The sequence below is a fragment of the Dendrobates tinctorius genome, unplaced genomic scaffold (assembly GCF_039654945.1).
Source record: "Dendrobates tinctorius isolate UK_male_01 unplaced genomic scaffold, ASM3965494v1 ptg000232l, whole genome shotgun sequence".
NCBI lineage: Eukaryota > Metazoa > Chordata > Amphibia > Anura > Dendrobatidae > Dendrobates > Dendrobates tinctorius.
The window spans coordinates 18,639,042-18,659,829 of record NW_027361899.1 but is presented as its reverse complement, the minus strand read 5'-3'; the positions used below and the strand labels follow the sequence as shown (position 1 = coordinate 18,659,829).

At 42.3% G+C, this 20,788-nt stretch overlaps 1 protein-coding gene across 6 annotated transcripts in view; it reads left to right on the top strand.

The window, feature by feature from the left end:
• Positions 1–20,788, top strand: part of LOC141059990 (nuclear RNA export factor 1-like) — a 68,683-nt gene that overhangs the window by 2,257 nt on the left and 45,638 nt on the right. For 2 of the 6 annotated variants that reach the window (XM_073556223.1, XM_073556224.1), the window contains exons 2-7: positions 3,680–3,723; positions 8,662–8,723; positions 17,754–17,813; positions 17,891–17,990; positions 19,330–19,413; positions 19,841–19,945. In XM_073556223.1, the coding sequence (XP_073412324.1) occupies positions 8,692–8,723; positions 17,754–17,813; positions 17,891–17,990; positions 19,330–19,413; positions 19,841–19,945 (381 nt within the window). In that variant the 5' untranslated portion in view covers positions 3,680–3,723; positions 8,662–8,691. Of the gene's footprint in view, positions 1–3,679; positions 3,724–8,661; positions 8,724–17,750; positions 17,814–17,890; positions 17,991–19,329; positions 19,414–19,840; positions 19,946–20,788 lie in introns of all 6 variants that reach the window. The other 4 variants (XM_073556220.1, XM_073556221.1, XM_073556225.1 and 1 more) reach the window with 3 other exon arrangements.

Here is a 20,788-nt window from a genome sequence, read left to right as displayed (position 1 = left end):
TATTTGTACGTCCTATGGAATATTCACACACGAGAAACCATTAGAAGTGAACATGCACATAACCGGAGAGCCACACGGCCACTTTGGCGGCAGAACTTGCTTGAGATTTGCAGGAATTAATGCACGTGTATGTATTAACCCCATTTAGATGAACACAGTCGGTCTTCAGCAGCTTAACTGAATGCAATAAATTTGATGCATGTGACTATCTCTGCATTAGGGGTGTGGCACATACAAGTAATACTTTGATGAAATTTATCTTGCAGTATACAATGGGGCATTAGTGGGCACAGGGCTCTTAGATGTCTGCAGGTGGTATGAACAAATTGGCTGATGCTAGACATTGGCGCAATCAAAGTTCACTAAGAGCTGCTACATCACAGCGCACAACAGGTGAAAGGTCGCGTTGGGACTCCCAGCGTACAGCCACTACTTCAAGGAAGTTGCAAAAAATCCGTCACGATTAAGCTTTTTGCGACTTGCTTATTCCAGTTGCAATGTGACCCCATTCACTTGTATTGTGCCGCAACACCTATCGAACTTTGATTGGTCAGTATGTATCGCCAAGTGGTTCCAGTCATTCATTTGTGTGTATCAGTACTTCTGAGGGTATGTGCACACGTTGCGGATTCTGCTGTTGATCCGCAGCGGGTTTGGCCCTTTGGATCCGCAGCAGATCCGCAAGTGATGGACAGTACCATTTTAGCCTATGTAGAAAAAAAAAACACTGTGCACATGCTGCGGATTTTTCCGTGGATTTGAATCTGCAGCATGTCACTTCTTTTGTGCAGATCCGCAGCGTTTTGACACCTGCTCCATTATAGCAATCCGCAGGGGGAATCCGTACAAAAACTGCAGTAAATCTGCACTAAATCCGCAGATAAAACGCAGGTCATTTTACTTGCGGATTTCTCAAAATCCGTGCAGAAAATTCCACAGCAGAATCCACAACGTGTGTACATACCCTAAGGGATTCTCCGTTTCAAAAAATTGTTTTTAGCTGAAGTACAGTGTGTCTGTAAAGTCATGGTGCACTTTTGACCAGTCACTGGAAAGCAACAAAAAAAAAACGATAGGAAAGTGAAATCTGTTCCAAATAAAAGAAAACCTCTCCCAGGTTCATGCCTATTCAGTGCAGTTCGATGTGAGCTCCATTTGTTGCCCTACACACATCCAAACGATAGTGAAGATCTTGCCACACAAGGGACGTCTGGTGTAACAGAGTGAATAATGTCTGTGATTCTCTGTTTTAAGTGAGTTGAGTTGATATGTTCAGTGTACACATGTTGCTTCACATAACCCCAAAAGTAAAAGTCTAAAGTCCCCGTCACACATAGCGAGATCGCTAATGCATCACCAATTTTGTGACACAACAGCGATCTCACCTGCGATCTTGCTACATGTGACAAGCAGCAGCGACCGGCCCCCCTGCTGGATATCGCTGATCGTGCAGGAATGTCCTGGGCCATTTTTTCGTCGTCGGCGTCCTGCTGGCCAGCATGCATCGCTGTGTTTGATCGCTGGATCGTCGCTGAAGAGATCTGCCTCTTTGGCAGCTTACTAGCGATCATTTAGTGAGGCACCAGCGATCCCTACCAGGTCGTATCGTTGTCGGGATCGCTGATGCGTCGCTAAGTGAAACGGGACCCTAAGGGCGTCAGATTCGGGGATCGTGTATACTTTCCTGTGACTTGTCAAAAGTGCACCATGACTTTAGGGACACACTGTATTTTCTTTTCCCCTGTTCTTCTGTTTCAGCTGATGAACTTTGCACCGAATTCATAAAAATGGTGTAGAATGTGGAGCAAATTAGAATATTGTTTTCACCTCTGAAGAAAAAAATGTTGCATATTACTGTTCAATTGAGCAAAATATAATTTCACAGATTTCAGCCCCAATTCATCAGTCTTTTTTTTTTTTTTAAACATTTGGTTTTTATGCACTTTTATTTTTGCTTTAAATTCATGATCGCATATATGCCATTTTTACCATAGATCATTCAGTCATTGTCATTTTTATGGGGATTGCTTGACTGTGTGGGGGAATGGATTTCATTACCATTAGGCTAAGTGCACACGTACCAGAACTCTTGTGGAAATTACCGCGAGAATTCCGGAATTCCATTCCGCGGGAAAATCGCATTTTAAATTCCTGCGATTTTCCTGCGGAAAAACTAGCATTTTGCAAGCATAATTAGCTTGCAAAATGCTAGTGTTTTCCAAGCGATCTGGAGCATCGCTTGAAGAACTGATTGACAGGTTGGTCACACTCGTCAAACACAGTGTTTGACGAGTGTGACCAACTTTTTACTGCTGAGGCTGCCTATGCGGCATCAGTAGTAAAAGATAGGATGTAAAAAAAAAATAGTGTTATTCTTACCTTCCGACGTCCCGCGCATCCGTTCCCAGTAATCCTTTGCGAAAATGCCCCTGATGACGTCCGTTCTCGCGGCATTGCGATGTCGTCGCGCGAATGACCGCGAGACTTTGCGATCACGCGAGAACGGACGTCATCGCGGGCATTTTCGCAAAGGATTACTGGGACCGGGAGCGTGGAGAGAGGCGGGAATGCTGCGCGGGACGCCAGAAGGTAGGAATAACAATATTTTTTATTTTAAATTCTATTTTTTACAGGGATATGATACCCAAAGCCCGGAGGACAGTCTCCTCTCCTCTGGACCGTGGGTACCATCCGCAATTGTTCTGCTTACTTTTCGCATGGTGTGCACAGCCACATGCGGGAGGTAAGCGGAACAATGCATTCCAATGGGTGCGGGATCGCCGCGATTCCGCAAATTAATGAGCATGCTGCGTTTTTTACCGCGAAGCGATTCCGCCGCAGTAAAAACCGCAGCATTAGCACAGCATTGCGGAATCCCATAGGAATGCATGGGATGCTTATTTTTCGCGGCAAAATCGCGCGGTTAAAACCGCCGCGGAAACGCGAAAAAAACGCCACGTGTGAACTCAGCCTTAGTGATGGGCTAGCGTGCTGCTTGATACTCAATCGCGTAGCGAGCAGTGCCGAGGATCGCGTGAGACTCTCGTGCTCGGATCCCCGTAAGTGAATTATTTGAGCTGAGCAGAGAGACATTTTTCGAGTCCTTTGGAAAAATGCTTGAGTTTGCCATTCACTTCCATAATGCTTGCTAGTCGAGTGTCCAACATGCTCGATTTGAGTACCGATCTTTTGACTGCTTGATCAGCACTAATTACCAGAAGTTTTGGCCTAATTTATCATTCGTGACTTTGCAACCTAATTGGAGATGAGCGTTGTAGTTTTGTCCAGAAAGCTCAGACAATTTTCATCTGATTTGTATTCATGTGTCATCCTTGTGTGTGCCATCATTTTTTTTATAGCTACGATAAAATAATATACATGATCAAATACAGTTTCTTCCGTTAATAAAGAAATGTGCCCATATAAATCGGATGCCACTTGGCTGTTTTGTCTGGGATCCGAGTTCATTTTTGCACTTTGTTTCTTTTTCCTCGTTTTTTTCCAAGAGCCATAATTCTTTTTCTCAATCGATATGAGAGCTTGTTTTTGCATGACAAGCTGTAGTTTTGAGTAGCACTATTTATTTTGCTGTACAATGTTCTGAAAAATGTAAAAAAAATAAATCCAAGTGTAATGAATTGGTGAAAAAATGCAATTCAACCATTCTTTTTTTTTCTAGTGTTCATTTTGCAGTAAAAATTACCTGCTAACCCGATACTCCAGGTCAGTACGATTTATGGTGATACTGAACACGGATCAATGTTTTACTATTTAAGTGATGAAAAAAAATCAGAATTTTGTGAAAATTTTTATTTTGCCTTGTATCCCCTTTTTCCGAGACCCGTAACATTTTTATTTTTCCTTTGATGGAGCAGATTGAGGACTTATTTATTGCATGGCAAGCGTACGGGTCTATTGATACCAGTTTTGAGTACATAGGCCTTTTGGAGCTTTTTATTGCATTTTTTGTTATGGAGGAGAGGTGACCCAAAATCCCCCCAGAGCAATTCTGACTTCTAGATTTCTTTCATCCTTACGGTGTTGAGCATGCGGGTTAATTAGTCTTATATTTTGATATAGCGGACTTGAACTGACGGAGCGCTACAAGATGTTTTATTTATTTTTATTTTCTTTTTTTAATGGGAAAAGATTTGAATTTTCACATTTTTTTAACATTTTTAAATACTTTAAAATTTTACATTATTTTTAATCAATTTAGGGGAATTGAGGCTGCGATTTTTGATCTCTGATACCTATAGGACTGCAGTATATTGTACTGAGCTTCACAGAAGTACTTAAGATTGCAGCCATGGGGTCCGGCTGTAATGGTAACTCATCGGTATCCTACGATTTCTTTGTGGAGCGGTGAAGGGTGCCATTGCAGCTGCTCTATTTATATGCTGCTCTCAGAAATTGACAGTGGTATCTAATTGATTAGCAGTCAGAGCTCAGCTGTTAGGGCACATTCACACACTTAGTATTTTGTCAGTATTTTACATCAGTATTTGTAAGCCAAAACCAGGAGTGGGTGATAAATACAGAAATGGTGCCATGTTTCTATTACACTTTTTCACTGATTGTTCCTCTCCTGGTTTTGGCTTACAAAAATACTGATGGAAAATACTGACCAAATACTGAACGTGTGTGAATATGGCCTTGGACACAGACTCCAGCTATGTACCGCCTCAGCCCCATACACACTTGCAGACCTCTCCTAATTACAGTTATTAAAGGTCTAATGTTGGAAAGGGTTAAGATGGGGTTGTTCGACTGTAAAATACATATATATATATATATATATATATTTACAAAAATAAAAAAACTTTACAAGGTAATATTCACATGGGGCAGTTTGATGGAGTTTTTATGTGTATTTTTCTCCAAAAAAGGAAAGGAAGAAATGTGACTTTTTTTTGGAGTAAATATCGGGATTTTAGGCTTTTTTTTATTATTTATTTTGGCTGCAGCGGTCAGGTGACTAAAAGAGCACACCATCATATGCTTTTCCCATCACCTGACCGCTGCAGCCAGTCTCAGACTGGAGCGATCAGTTGACATTTGAATGGAGCAGATATTTGCACTACATCTGCTGGAAGGTAAGTATGGCTCCTACTGATATGTGTAAACAATCCATATATATATTTACCATGTTTGCTCTATGGTAAAACTGACGAGGCAATATGATTCTCCAGGTCAGTATGAGTACTCAGATACCAAACTTGAATAGTTTTTTTTTTATTTCAGTAGTGAAAAAAAAATAAAATAAAAATGATCAGACTTTTACGAATGCAGCAATATCAAATATGTGTATTTTTTTATTGCTTTATTTTGACTGGGTGGTTGATTTGAACTGCAATTTGTTTAAAATATTTTTTAAAAACATTTTTTCTTGTTACTTTATAGTCCCCTTAGGGGAACTTGAAACTTACGATCATCCGATCAGTTGTACTGTATATAGCAGGGCATCAGCACTGCTGTGAATCGTGAAAATCATGATCTCCTATGAACGTCGGCTAGAGGTTTGCTTTCGCAGGAGAATTGTCATGACAAGTACGGAGGTCTTCTGCAGACCCTCGGCTATCATGGCAACCCATCAGCATCCACTCCGCGATCATGTCACGGGCACATGGATGACGTGCCCCCTGCCAACACACTTTAAATTCCGCAGGTAGAGTTTGTGAAGATCTTCCTTGCCAGTATGTAACTAACACACGGTTCATCCATCCTCGAGACGATACAGTCACCTGTCAGTGCTCCTGATGGGCTAGTGGTTTCTGGTTTTGTCCTAGCTGTGAAATGGCTCTGTTGACATGTACCAGGGAGGATGCCAACATGCCAGTCTGCTTTGGCTGCAGAGAGCTGAATGTTTGACCCCGGTGAAAGAACACCTGGCCACATCTGCACAGAGATTGAAGCGGTTGTGATCTGTGATTGCTCCTGATAAAGGATTGGTCTTCTTGCCATGCTCCTGGTAAAGGAGCCGTCTTCTTGCCGTGCTCCTGGTAAATGACCAATAGTCTTGTTATGCTCCTTGTTAAGGACCGGTCTTCTTGCCATACTCCTGATAAATAACCGGTCTTCTTGCCATGCTTCTGGTAAAGGAGCGGTCTTCTTGCCATGGTCCTGGTAAAGGAGCCGTCTTCTTGCCATGCTTCTGGTAAAGGAGCGGTCTTCTTGCCATGGTCCTGGTAAAGGAGTGGTCTTTTTGCCATTCTCCTGGTAAAGGAGCGGTCTTCTTGCCATGGTCCTGGTAAAGGAGCGGTCTTCTTGCCATGGTCCTGGTAAAGGAGCAGTCTTCTTGCCATGGTCCTGGTAAAGGAGCGGTCTTCATGGGGGTCTTTGCCCCCCACATTCGATCACTGGCTCGCTCTTGTCATCTGCACCTCAAAAACATTTCTAGAATTCGACCTTTTCTTACTTTTGACTCTGCAAAAACTCTTACTGTTTCTCTTATTCATTCTCGTCTCGACTATTGTAACTCTCTTCTAATCGGTCTCCCTCTTACAAAACTCTCCCCTCTCCAATCTGTCTTGAATGCTGCAGCCAGGATCATATTCCTCACCAATCGTTACACCGATGCCTCTACCTTGTGCCAGTCATTACACTGGCTACCCATCCACTCCAGAATTCAGTATAAACTTATTACCCTCACCCACAAAGCCCTCCATGGCTCAGCACCACCCTACATCTCCTCCCTTGTTTCAGTATACCACCCTACCCGCGCCCTCCGTTCTGCTGATGACCTGAGGTTAGTATCCTCAATAGTCAGAACCTCCCACTCCCGTCTCCAAGACTTTACACGTGCCGCGCCAATTCTTTGGAATGCACTTCCCAGGTCAATACGATTAGTCCCCAGTCCCCACAATTTTAAGCGTGTCCTGAAAACGCATTTATTCAGACTGGCCTATCGCCTCAACACATTAACCTAACCTATCCCTGTGTGGCAGAGCCAAAAGTTTTACCATAACCAGGTTCCCAGCATCATGTTCCCACATGCTTTATGCATCCATTAGCCCTCTGTGTCTGTACTGTTACACACTTAACATTATGGCTGGTCCATACAATCAGGGCAACTGTTACCACCCACCTTTCGTGTCTACCTCTTTCCTCATAGACTGTAAGCTTGCGAGCAGGGCCCTCACTCCTCTTGGTATTTGTTATAATCTACTGTATGTGATTATTGTTATGCTGTAATGTCTATTGTCTGTACAAATCCCCTCTGAAATGTAAAGTGCTGCGGAATATGTCGGCGCTATAAAAATAAAATTTATTATTATTATTATTATTATTATTCTTGCCATGCTCCTGGTAAAGGAGCGGTCTTTTTGCCATGCTCCTGGTAAAGGAGCTGTCTTTTTGCCATGCTCCTGGTAAAGGAGCGGTCTTTTTGCCATGCTCCTGGTAAAGGAGCGGTCTTTTTGCCATGCTCCTGGTAAAGGAGCCGTCTTTTTGCCATACTCCTGGTAAAGGAGCAGTCTTCTTGCCATGCTCCTGGTAAAGGAGCAGTCTTCTTGCCATGCTCCTGGTAAAGGAGCCGTCTTCTTGCCATGCTCCTGGTAAAGGAGCCGTCTTCTTGCCATGGTCATGGAAAAGGAGCGGTCTTCTTGCCATGCTCCTGGTAAAGGAGCCGTCTTCTTGCCATGCTCCTGGTAAAGGAGCCGTCTTCTTGCCATGCTCCTGGTAAAGGAGCCGTCTTCTTGCCATGCTCCTGGTAAAGGAGCCGTCTTCTTGCCATGCTCCTGGTAAAGGAGCCGTCTTCTTGCCATGCTCCTGGTAAAGGAGCCGTCTTCTTGCCATGCTCCTGGTAAAGGAGCCGTCTTCTTGCCATGGTCATGGAAAAGGAGCGGTCTTCTTGCCATGCTCCTGGTAAAGGAGCCGTCTTCTTGCCATGCTCCTGGTAAAGGAGCCGTCTTCTTGCCATGCTCCTGGTAAAGGAGCCGTCTTCTTGCCATGCTCCTGGTAAAGGAGCCGTCTTCTTGCCATGCTCCTGGTAAAGGAGCCGTCTTCTTGCCATGCTCCTGGTAAAGGTACTGTATGGTGACGCAATACTTAGGTCAATCAGTGTACTGAGGGCACTCCTGTCAGAGGGTGAGAGGACATAGTCCTCAATTATACACGCTCATAAATAAGGGATTGGGACACTCTCGCTCCTACGCCATAGGACCATAAGGGCTAGCAAACATCATGAAAGGGCGTCCTCATCCGTGGACTCCCTTACGACCAAATAGGCCCTGGAAAGGGGCAAGACAGGAAAATAGTTACGGTGAGTATATGTAAAAAAATGATGACATACAGGCACTAAGTGCCCCCAATCAAAGGTGCCAATCAAGTTCAAGAAAAATACACCGCACAGCAGAGTAAGTCGTATATGTGCTCTATAAGCACTGCGATGTACAGGGTAAAGCAAGCCAAAATCACATTTAATCAGCATTAAAACGCCTGTACAGACATGCCATTAGTTCAGGGTATGAAATCTAAATTACAGGTTCCCCTTTAAGAGGTGATCTGAGCTGCGGATCCCAGGAATGGACAGGTCCTTTAATTATTAGCTGGTTTCCACTCGCTGCTATAAGCCATTGTTCACATCACAACAATGTTTAATTTATGCATTTAATGTAGTGTTTTTTTTTTTTTGTTTTTGTTTTTTTTTGTACCTTTTAGGAAAACATTTTTCCTACAAAAGTCTAAGCGATGTCCATGGAAGAGAACCGCTGCCAGCTGCGGTAAGAACACAGTATCTCGGATAATGTTTGTCTTTGATTTTATGCCATGGTCGAATGCCTCTTACTCTGTAAGGGTGAGCTGCCAGGAGATGGGAATAGGTGACCATCAAAAGTTGTTCTTTTGTACATTTTCCCCTTTCTATTTCTTTGTGGCCTTAGACTGCTACATCCTATTTGTGTGACTGTATTGTACTTTTGTTCAACCGATCGAACACGGCGCAAGTTAATTCTCATGATTTACAATGGGGGGTGGGTTAGCCGTAGGTTTAAAGGTTTAAAATCCGGCAGTGCCCGCAAGGTCCCCCTGCTCGAGAAGGCACATGTGCAGGCCCGTCTGAAGATTGTTAATGAACACCTGGATGATTCTGTGAGTGATTGGGAGAAGGTGCTGTGGTCAGATGAGACAAAAATTGAGCTCTTTTGCATTAACTCAACTCGCCGTGTTTGGAGTTAGAGAAATGCAGCCTATGACCCAAAGAACACCGTCCCCACTGTCAAGCACGGAGGTGGAAACATTGTGTTATGGGGGTGTTTCTCTGCTAAGGGCACAGGACTACTTCACCGCATCAATGGGAGAATGGATGGAGCCATGTACCGTAAAATCCGGAGTGACAACCTCCTTTCCTCCACCAGGACATTAAAAATGGGTCGTGCCTGGGTCCTCCAGAAAGACAATGACCCAAAACGACAGCCTCAAATATTAATGAATTACAGATGATCTGCAAAGAGGAGTGGACCAAAACTCCTCCTGATATGTGCGCAAACCTCATCATCAACTACAAAAAAGTCTAACTGTTGTGCTTGCCACCAAGTATTAAGTCTTGTTTGCCATAGGGATCAAATATTTATTTCTCACTGCAAAATGCAAATAAATTTATATAATTTATACAGTGTGATTTTCTGGATTTTATTTTCGATATCTCTCAATGTTCACATTAACCTACCCTTAAAATTATAAACCTTTCATATCTTTGTCAGTGGATAAACTTACAAATCAGCAAGGGATCAAATAATTATTTCCCCCACTTTAGCTCACTTGTAGTTACTTCGATCTTCATTTGGCGTTATCCATGTGCACTTATAATATTTATCCACCCAGCTTTTCCAGGTCTTTTCATTCTTTGACCCTACACCTATCCCTTGCTTACCTTCATGTCTCCTCCGTTTGTATGTATTGTATTTACATGTATTTTGTCTAATCTGTTTTTATTGTGATTTTTATCAATAAATATTACATGTATTTTCATTAATTGTGGTTTGGCCCTACTCCTTTTTTCCTGAGTTTTGGGTATCCTAGGAGCTTTGCAACTAGGAGACTGAATTATCACTGTATCTGAGGCTATTTCTAGAATGTTAGAGTAGGAAGGGACCTCCAGGGTCATCGTGTCCAACCCCCTGCTCAATGCAGGAGTCACTAAACCATCTCAGACAGATGTCTGTCTAGACTCTGTAGACTTCCATTGTTGGAGACCTCACCACCTCTCGTGGCAGCCTGTTCCAGCTCATTGATCATCCTCACAGTTAAAAAGGTTATTTGAATATCTAATCTGTATCTTCTCCCTTAGGCCTGTTTCACACTTCAGTTTTTTCTTGTCAGTTAAAATCCGCCAAAAAAGCGGAAAGCGGATCCTTTGGTAACTGAAGTGAACGGATGGCAGCGGACCGGTTGTTTGACGGATCCGTTGGCTGAAGAATTTTAAAGGAACCGCAGTCCGGGGACGAGAGAGCGAGAGAATGAATTTTTACCGTCCGCCACCTGAGATCATTCCTCCGGGCATGAGCAGTACAGAAATGCGGATCCTTCAGCCAAAAAAACGTTACAAGCTCCGTCCGGGCATGTCGGCGGACGCAAAATAATTGGCGGATCCGCCAAAAAACGGATCCAACGGATGGCCATCCGTCAAAATCCGCCAGTAATGCAAGTCAATGGGAAAAAAACGGATCCTCCAAACAAAATGGCGGATCCGTTTTTTTACGAAAACGGCAGATCTTGACTGATGGAAAAAAACTGAAGTGTGAAACAGGCCTTATATTGTATTCTTATCCAGGTACTTACATACTGATAGAATCGTAGAATCATAGACTTGGAAGGGACCTCCTGGGCCATCTGGTCCAACCCCCTGCTCAATGCAGGATTCGCTAATCATCCCAGACAGATGTCTGTCCAGGCTCTGTTTGAAGACTTCTATTGATGGAGGACTCACCACCTCTCGTGGCAGCCTGTTCCACTCATTGATCACTCTAACTGTCAAAAAGTTTTTTCTAATATCTAATCTGTGTCTCCTCCCATTCAGTTTCATCCCATTGCTTCTAGTCTTTCCTTGTGCAAATGAGAATAAAGATGATCTTTCTACAATGTGACAGCCCTTGAGATATTTGTAGACAGCTATTAAGTCTCCTCTCGGTCTTCTCTTCTGCAAGTTAAACATTCCCAAATCCTGCAACCTTTCCTCATAAGACAGGGTTTGCAGACTGGTCACCTTTCTGGTCGCTCTTTTCTGAACTTGCTCCAGTTTGTTGATACTGTTTAATAATTTCTTCAAAGATCTTTTTTGGTATAGAAGTAAGGCTCACTGGCCTGTAATCTGGCTCTAGAAGAATTCATTAGCTGCAAACTTTTTTCTGGCCTTTTATTTCCCATCCCATATTGAGTTTAAAGCTCTCCTGATGAGTGTAGCATGGCATCTACCAAATATGTGTTTTCCTGTTTTTGTAAGATGCAACCCATCTCTAGCAAGGAGTCCACCATACAGGTCAAGAAGCCCAAAACGTTACTGATGGGACCATTGACGTATCCAGTTGTTCAACTGTAGAATCCTGTTCAATCTCCTCGTTCCATGTGCATCCACTGGGAGGATGGATGAGAAGACGACCTTTGCTCCCAGTTCCTTCACTTCCCGGCCTAGGTCTTCCAAGTCCTCTGCATATCGTTTCCAGGTCCTTTTTTGCTGTGTCATTTGTTCCCATATGTATTATTAGACATGAGTAGTCGCCTGTGGCCTTGAAGACTCTTGATACCCTATCAGACACATCTTTGGTTTGGGCACCTGGATTACTAGATAATATACCAGCCACAGTTACAGGAGAAAGTAGATGGGGGAAAAAAAAAAGTATATAAATGTTAAAAGACCCCTCCTCCCACCATCAGAGTTTTTTTTCTGACCTTGGAGGCGGGGGGAAGGGAGGGAATGTGTGAAATAAATGCATAACTAAAAAGCAGGAGAAAATAAAGCCACTGCCAATCCAAATGGCAATTGCTTAGTCCCGCTTCCGTTGAAAAAAAAAAGTAAAAAATAAATAACGTATCTGATATATAAAAGTAACTGTTCGGAAAAGGGGAAAAAATTTAAAATGTATTTTATCTATCCTTTGTCGTTATATAAAAATAAAATAAATTGTGAAAAACAAGCACGTATTTTCTTTTTTCCCCCCACTGACATTGCATATATCAAAAATAGAAGAGACAATGAAAATAACTTAAAAATTGGGCCCTACTTATCATGAAAAAAGCGGTTATAATTTGCATAGCCAAAACAAAGTTTTTTTTAAAGGGAACTTGTCAGGCAATTCATGCTGCCTAAACTGCATGTAGCATCAATTGTAGTCGGTTATGTTATCTTCTGACGTGCTTCAAGTGTTTGCAGTAATTATACTTTGAAGATCCGGAGACCACACTTGGCCGGCTCTTCCCTTGGCCGGCTCTTCCCTTGGCCGGCTCTTCCCTTGGCCGGCTCTGCCCTTGGCCGGCTCTGCCCTTGGCCGGCTCTGCCCTTGGCCGGCTCTGCCCTTGGCCGGCTCTGCCCTTGGCCGGCTCTTCCCTTGGCCGGCTCTTCCCTTGGCCGCCTCTGCCCTTGGCCGCCTCTGCCCTTGGCCGCCTCTGCCCTTGGCTGCCTCCCCCCAGGGCTTCTGGTGATTGACAGGTCTCTCAAAAACTGACCAGCACTTCTGTCTATACAGTGGCTGTTGGTGGAGGAGCATGTGACCAGATCAACTTTGCCCAAGCTGATTTATGACCATAGACCACATCAAAGTTGAACGTGACAGGAAGCAAAGTGCTCGTAAAAGCCGAATGGTGCAGAGTTGTCAAAGAAACCCTATTCCAAAAATGATTTGTAGCCCAAAATACCGGCAATTAAATTAGAATAAAAAAAGTCCTGAAAAGTGGACAACCCCTTTAATACAATAAGACAGTGATATATAAAAATGAACACATCTGCCCCCTGTAGTGTCCCAAATCAGTGGTTTTGATGAAGTTATTACTTCAGCTAGTAGAAAATAAATGTAAGCGGATTTATGTTTTATGATTTCCCAATATCTTTTCAAACCCCTTAAGGCTGTGTGCACACGCTGCGGAAAAGGTGCGGATTCATCCGCACGGATTTTGTACAATCCGCAGGTCAAACCGCAGGTCAAAAGACCTGCGGTTTTACCTGCGGATTGCTCTGCGGTTTTGCCCTGCGGTTTTTCATCTCCTCAATGGAGGAGATGGCAAACCGCAGCAGAATGTCAATTCTTTCTGCGGATTGAAAACCGCAGATAATCCGCGCGGAAAATTCCGCACCGTCTGCACTGCGGTTTTTGATTCCCATAGGGAATCATTGTACTGTACACCGCAGCAGAAGCTGCTGCGGGTCCGCAGCGGCCAAAACCGCTGCGGAACCGCAGCAAAATCCGCATCGTGTGCACACAGCCTTAAAAGGCACAATTAGACCCCATCTGTCAGTATTGTATCAACATGCTGTAACCTCTGAAGGACCCTTTTAACTTTTTTTATAACTAAGATATTTTCCATTTTTGCCCGTTTGTTTTTTCATTTATTTGTTTAAAAAGAAAAAAACAGCAACAAAAAAGGCTTTTTTCTTTTTTTTTTTCCCCCACTCTGAGCTGACATTTTTATTAATAGTATTTTTTGGAGTATATATGATGTTTTGGCTGCTCTTTATCGCATTTTTTTATTTTTTGGGGAGGAAGTACAGTTATCAAAAATGGCTATTTTTATGTATTTTTTTTTTTATTTTTAAACAGGCATACAGTTTAAATAATTATATTTCGATAGATCGGATTTTTATGGTTGTGGCCATGCCAAATTTGTTTGTTTTTCTTAATTTTTTTTTACCTGGAAAAAGGAGTAATTTAAACTTTTTTTTTTTTTTTTTTTTCAAACCTGTAATTACTTGATCCCTCAAATTTGTGAGGATCTGAGGTTGTGGGTTGTAATAATCACCTAGGCAGGTTAACAATGCAATTATTTTTAATCCTTACAGCAACTCCGGGTAGATGGCTACAATGCAATGTACCCCAGTCCACAAGATCCCAACCCGGGGCCGACAGTTCTACAGCCCCTTGGGCTAATCCTGTAGACTCTCTGTGGAGAGAGAGACTTTTATACCCACAACTCCCATTCAGGGCATTCTCCTAAAGGATTAGGGGTAGGTGGGTGGGAGGTTATCCCTCATTGTTCGATTGTTCAATTAACCTGCGTATTTTTCTTCCAAGGTGCGTAGACTAGTAAATCGCAGGGGCTGATACAATATGTAATCAGCAGGCATTCCACAAATTAACATACAACAAGCATCAACATACAGGCTCATATGAAACAATGGCTCACATCCAATGACCTACTGAACAAAGGAACAATACGTCTGGCATAATTAAGTATAATTCACCCCGTATCAGTGGCCAGAAACACACTGTGTCCGTCACAACTGTAATAACACAATTTTGCACTTTGTAGTTAAATTAAGGTTCTCTTATAAAGCCTGGTTATGGGCTAGTCTTTATAGAAGGATCAACGTTATAACCATGGGGACCTCTAGTTGACCCTCAGGTTAATATGTTAGCTATCTGCACCCTGTGATCATATTACGTGATACCAGGGTGGATGATAGGTGCCAGTGCATTTGACAGCAGCAGCCAAATGGCTAACAGCAGCAATTGGAGCCTGATCCAGTCACTGCTGCTACTCGCATCGGCCACCTATTGTGCGGATTGAATGCGCTCCTTACATCTCTTGCATCCATGTGATCAGGGCTGTGGAGTCGGTAAGCCACAGTTGCGACTCCGACTCCTGGATTTTATCCGGCTCCGACTCCGACTCCTTCATAAATGGCCAATTCATAACAACAAATTTACTGTTGTAAAATATTAAACATCGTGCTTATTCAGTTTCTCACCATCATATAAGTAATCAGACCACTTAGAGCAAAAACTACATTTATTAGAATACAATTAGAATATAGGAAATAACTTTTCTAAACTTTTCTAAACTGTAAGTAAATATGCAATAAACACTTTTATGCAGTTAATAAGAAGAAATCTATAAATTTGTCCTCAGAAAAAGTATTGCCTCTGTCAGATCCTCCTTCATGGATGCTCTCAAATCTGATCTAATTATTTTGAGAGCAGAGAACAACCTCTCTACACTAACTTGTGTTGGTGGCAAAGCAGTAACCACTCGGGCAACATCTCTGACAATGTCAGGATACAGAGGAATCGCTTGTTGCACTGTTATTTTTGATGAACGGTCAAATTTCTCAATTTCTTTTAGTGCACATGAAAAATTCTGCTGAAATGTACTGGCTGTGTTCCTTGATGGGGATGACTCCTCTTCTATGCGGGAACGCTTTGCACGGTCCTTGTGATCCAAATATTTTTCGAAATTAAATTCTTCATCAGTTGATGATGAGGGTGAAGATGTGGCAGGACGACCAAATTCTTCTTGTTCCTCCTGACTGTTCTGCAACCCTTTCATCCTTACTGCTATTTCAAACAGAGCTTCTTTTCCTTTACTTAGCTGTTGATCATCTAGAAGAATCCGATGCATTGGGTCTACATAAACAGCTGCCAAAAGAATGTTATTTTGTAATAGTAGCTCCTCTCTCCGTTTCATTGATGTAGCAATGCCACTTGCAATTAACCCTCCTCTTTGGGACAGGCGAAACATCAGGTTCTTCCACTCCTTTAAGAAAATACCTGGAGTTAAGTCCTCTGCTTGTAATTTTTTAGTCACTGTAAATGGGTGCTCTAGCAATTTTTCCAGCTCAGTCACCTGATTCCACTGACTTTCATTTAGCGTCAGTTGAGGGTTAGCCATGTCTACAAGAAAGGTTTTCAGTTCAACCAAGCGCTGAATCATTAAGTAAGTACTGCCCCATCGTGTGGCTTGATCAATAATTGCCCCTTTTCCAGCACGTCTCTTCAAAATTGAGTCAACTTTAGGGGTTCTGGCAACAGTAGCCAATTTTCTCACCTTGCCAATCAGTGCAGCAGCATGTCCTTCTTGCAGACTGTCTCTTATAGCCAGCTGTAGCGTATGCACAACACAGCGCATGTGATGAATGAAAGAACATATTGACACAGTTTCAACAAGATCATCTAAACTATCATGTTGCTGTTCATCTGAAGCAACTTCAGTTTGCTCCTCAGTTACAATACTGTGTTCCTCTATTTCAAACATTTCTGTGTCTGTGGACCCAGAATGTTCTTCTAGCTGCTGGTCACCATCATTACTCTCATTCATTAGCTTAATAGTACTTATCATATTTGAAGCATTGTCAGTTACGACAGAAAGAACTTACTCTTTTTTAAGTTCATAGTCTTGCAGAACCTTTTCCACCAAGACCTGGAGAAACTCACTGGTGTGATGAGCTTTGGTGTCTTTTACTGCCAATGTCTTGGTAACTATTTCATTTTTGTCACAAACAAATCGGACGTTGATGGCAAAATAGTTCACTCTGTGACGTGTGCAGGCATCCATTTTAAGAAACAGAAAGCGTCCCTTGAGAGTTTTTTTAAGTTCTTCCTTTTGTTTAAAAGCTTCTTCGATTACTAATTTTCTAATACTCTCTCTCTCCAGAGAAACACCAAGCTTGCGGGCCATTTCCCCATTCAGACACATAAAAGCTGGTCGTGAAAATAATGAAATAGGCACACTATCCTTTACAACAAGCTCTATGATCTGTTTTTTAAATGTATCTACTGTCATTGTCACAGTAACTTTGTCACTGACAAAATATCTTGCAACTGATGGCTACAAAGTTCTCTGCTCCTTTGTTTGGCTGGAAGAGCTGGGCACTGGTTCATTGGTTTGGATGCAGTCTTTCTCATCCACTGCTTTCAGTACTTCTGGATGAAAGCGCTGTAAATGTCTCTTTAGATTAGAAGCTCTGGTAGGAGCATTTTTATCTTTGCCTGAATATGCACTCATCTTGGCTTCACAGCATTTGTTTTCGTCTGGATCATTTGTCATACACTGACAGACATAATGTTTTCTATCTTGAGTGATGGTGAAATGTTCAAATACAGCTGATTTAATGTGATGCTTCTTTGACATTCTCAGGTTTTTAATTCTGCATTCACAATCCAAATGACAATTGTTTTTCCTAAAAACAATTGTACAAAATTACTGCCAGGTCATACAACTGATATAGTGGTCAGTAATACTGTTATTATTCCTCATGTACCCACAGTTAACTGATGCAAAGTTTGTTGAAAGGATAATACTTCTTACAGTCTTCCTCTTCTGAGTAGCAGGCAGCTGTGAGATGCTTGGAAGACGCACACCTAGTATGATCTAGTCTAGAGGAGGAGCTTTACTACTAAGAATTTGCAACACATTTTCAATTTCAGTTTCATACATTGTAAGTAGGGGGGTTGGGGCAGCATGAGGTTAACCAAGTATAATATTAGATAAGGGCAGTGGAGAACAGTGACACACAAGAAGTAAGAAATGTCTCTATCTCCAGCAGAACTGCTTATCACTGTTGTTCATAGTTTGATAGAACATATATATTTGAGTAACATTTATAAAATTCATATGAAAGTTCAATTATGAAATATTAATACATTTTTTTTAAAGCTGGAGTCGGTACATTTCTACCGACTCCGACTCCACGACTCCGACTCCACAGCCCTGCATGTGATGTAAATTTGCGTTATAAGGTCGTGAAGACATCCGCGGACAAATCATTAACATCACTCTCCAGTGCCGGAGCAATCCTTTTAACTTTGTGTCTTTATTCATCCCAGCAGAGTGCAGCTATCGACCAAAGGGAAGCGTGTGGTGAAGGGGCATTATACTGATGCCATCCGGTATGTTTCCACCACAATATTTCCACAAGGAGCATGAAATGAAGTCTTTAATGTGATATTTGATCTTTTTTTTGTAGGACTCCCTATGGATCTAAGTGGCATCAATCTGAAGAAAAGATGGAGAATTGCAACAACCGAAAGTGTCAGAAAGACAAAAACTTGTGGTTCAAGATAACGGTGTGTTCCTATACGGCGCCGTCTGTGTCACGTACAGAACATTTTCATTGTCATTTTACATTTGTTGTATGAAGTTAATTTCATATCACAAGTTTGGGGCCGGTTAATAACTTACAGATCACCATTCACATTGTGTAGACCACGTCCTGTAATAAGTCTGTAGCTGCAGGGATGTTACCTGGAGCTTCTCCTGTCCAGCTGAGGGGTGGCCTAGTACGGAATTACAAATGCAGACCACAGGGGACCATTAATGCAGACCACAGGAGACCATTAATGCAGACCACAGGGGACCATTAATGCAGTCCACAGAGGACCATTAATGCAGTCCACAGGGGACCATTAATGCAGACCACAGGGGACCAATAATGCAGACCACATGGGACAAATAATTCAGACCACGGGGGACCAATAATGCAGACCACAGGGGACCAATAATGCAGACCACAGGGGACCAATAATGCAGACCACGGGGGACCTGGAATGCAGACCACGGGGGACCTGGAATGCAGACCACGGGGGACCTGGAATGCAGACCACGGGGGACCTGGAATGCAGACCACGGGGGACCTGGAATGCAGACCACAGGGGACCTGGAATGCAGACCACAGGGGACCTGGAATGCAGACCACAGGGGACCTGGAATGCAGACCACAGGGGTCATGTAATGCAGACCACATGGGTCATGTAATGCAGACCACAGGGGACATGTAATGCAGTTCACACCAGGGAACCACATGATTTGTGTCATCTCTGACAGAATGCACATGGTTTCTTATAAGAATAAGCATAACGTTTACTGGTTTATTCTCAGGATAATAAATGTTTAAAATTGCAAAGGTCTCGTAGAAACGAGCTACTGTACTGTAGTTGGTGTATTATTACAACCAGCATCTGCCTCTAACAGCAGCGACAGGAGCTAGGCACGCAATCTCTGACAACAGCAGTTACGTGAAACAATTATTTTACGGACTGTGGTCGGGGACCTAATGATGAAGTATTGCATGATCTAGAACAATTCAAGTGCCCTAATGGCATTAAAAAAATAAAGTAAAAATGAAATAAAAATAAAACAAAAATTGCCCCCTTTTTCCTAGTTCAGAAATAAAGCATTAAAAATAATCATATTTAGAATTGCCGCCTTTATAAGAGGGTGAGCTATGATAACATAAAAATTAATCAACCCTTATGCATAAAGATTAAACAATAAAACTTAAAAATTGCAATTTTTTTTCCTGGTCATCAAAAAACAATGAAAAGTTATTACTATTTGTCGGTACTTCTGACATTTTACTAAGTAAAACTAGAGCTTGTAACAAAGCCCCTGTCTCTCTGTCTGTAGATCCCTCAGGGACGGAACTACAATAAGATGTGGTTATTGACTTCTATTGAAAACGAGTGCGGATTTCACTTTCGAGCTTTTCAGGTATGAATATCCAATACCCCCCCCCCTGCCATAGTGCATAAACCCTCCCATAGAAGTATTGCTCACTTATTGCACAACGCTTGTCACAATCTGGACAATCACTCTGCTGATTTGTCATTCAGGGTCCTGGGAAAGCTCAGTGATGACCTCTAAGGCCAATTAACCTCCTAAGTGCTAATGATGATAAAAGATGATACAATATTTAGAGGGGCTTTCCTGTATCACTTCCTTGCCTGCTCCAGCATTGGTTGAATCTGCGCCTCGGGGGGGGGGGGGGGGTGTTTTTGTATGAGCGGTCCGGAGCCTAGGAAGAACCTCCAGGGCTGTGCTGAATTTATAGATAGGACAAAACTAAAAGAATGGAAGTAGGCAGAAACTGTCTAGAAACCTTATTTCTGTTACATATGACAGTCATTTTTTTCCCCAGTTCCACTATGTGAATAGCATGGCGACTTTCTTCGTGGACAAGTTCTCCACTGCCAGATCTCTGCTTCAAGTGTCAAAGAAGATACAAGGTTTTCACTACCACAAGGTATCCACTACCTGCACACAGATTGCGCTATATATATATATATATATATATATATATATATATATATATATTGCATTTTTTTTCCTTCTTTTCTTCCAAGAGTCCTTTTTTCCCCCCATTTATTTATATATACATATATATATATATATTACGTACTGACCTTAAGACCTTTAATTTTTTTTTTTTTTTTTTGTCACTTTGCTGTATAAGTACAGTACCAACCAAAAGTTTGGACACACCTTCTCATTCAAAGAGTTTTCTTTATTTTCATGACTGTGAAAATTGTAGATTCACTCTGAAGGCATCAAAGGTATGAATTAACACATGTGGAATTATATAATTAACAAAAAAGTGTGAAACTGAAAATATGTCTTATATTCTAGGTTCTTCAAAGTAGCCACCTTTTGCTTTGATTACTGCTTTGCACACTCTTGGCATTCTCTTCATGAGCTTCAAGAGGTAATCACCAGAAATGGTCTTCCAACAGTCTTGAAGGAGTTCCCAGAGATGCTTAGCACTTGTTGGCCCTTTTGCCTTCACTCTGCGGTCCAGCTCACCCCAAACCATCTCGATTGGGTTCAGGTCTGGTGACTGTGGAGGCCAGGTCATCTGGCGTAGCACCCCATCACTCTCCTTCTTGGTCATATAGCCCTTACACAGTCTGGAGGTGTGTTTGGGGTCATTGTCCTGTTGAAAAATAAATGATGGTCCAATTAAACGCAAACCGAATGGAATAGCATGCCGCTGCAAGATACTGTGGTAGCCACGCTGGTCCAGTATGCCTTCAGTTTTGAATAAATCCCCCACACCATCACACCTCCTCCTCCATGCTTCACAGTGGGA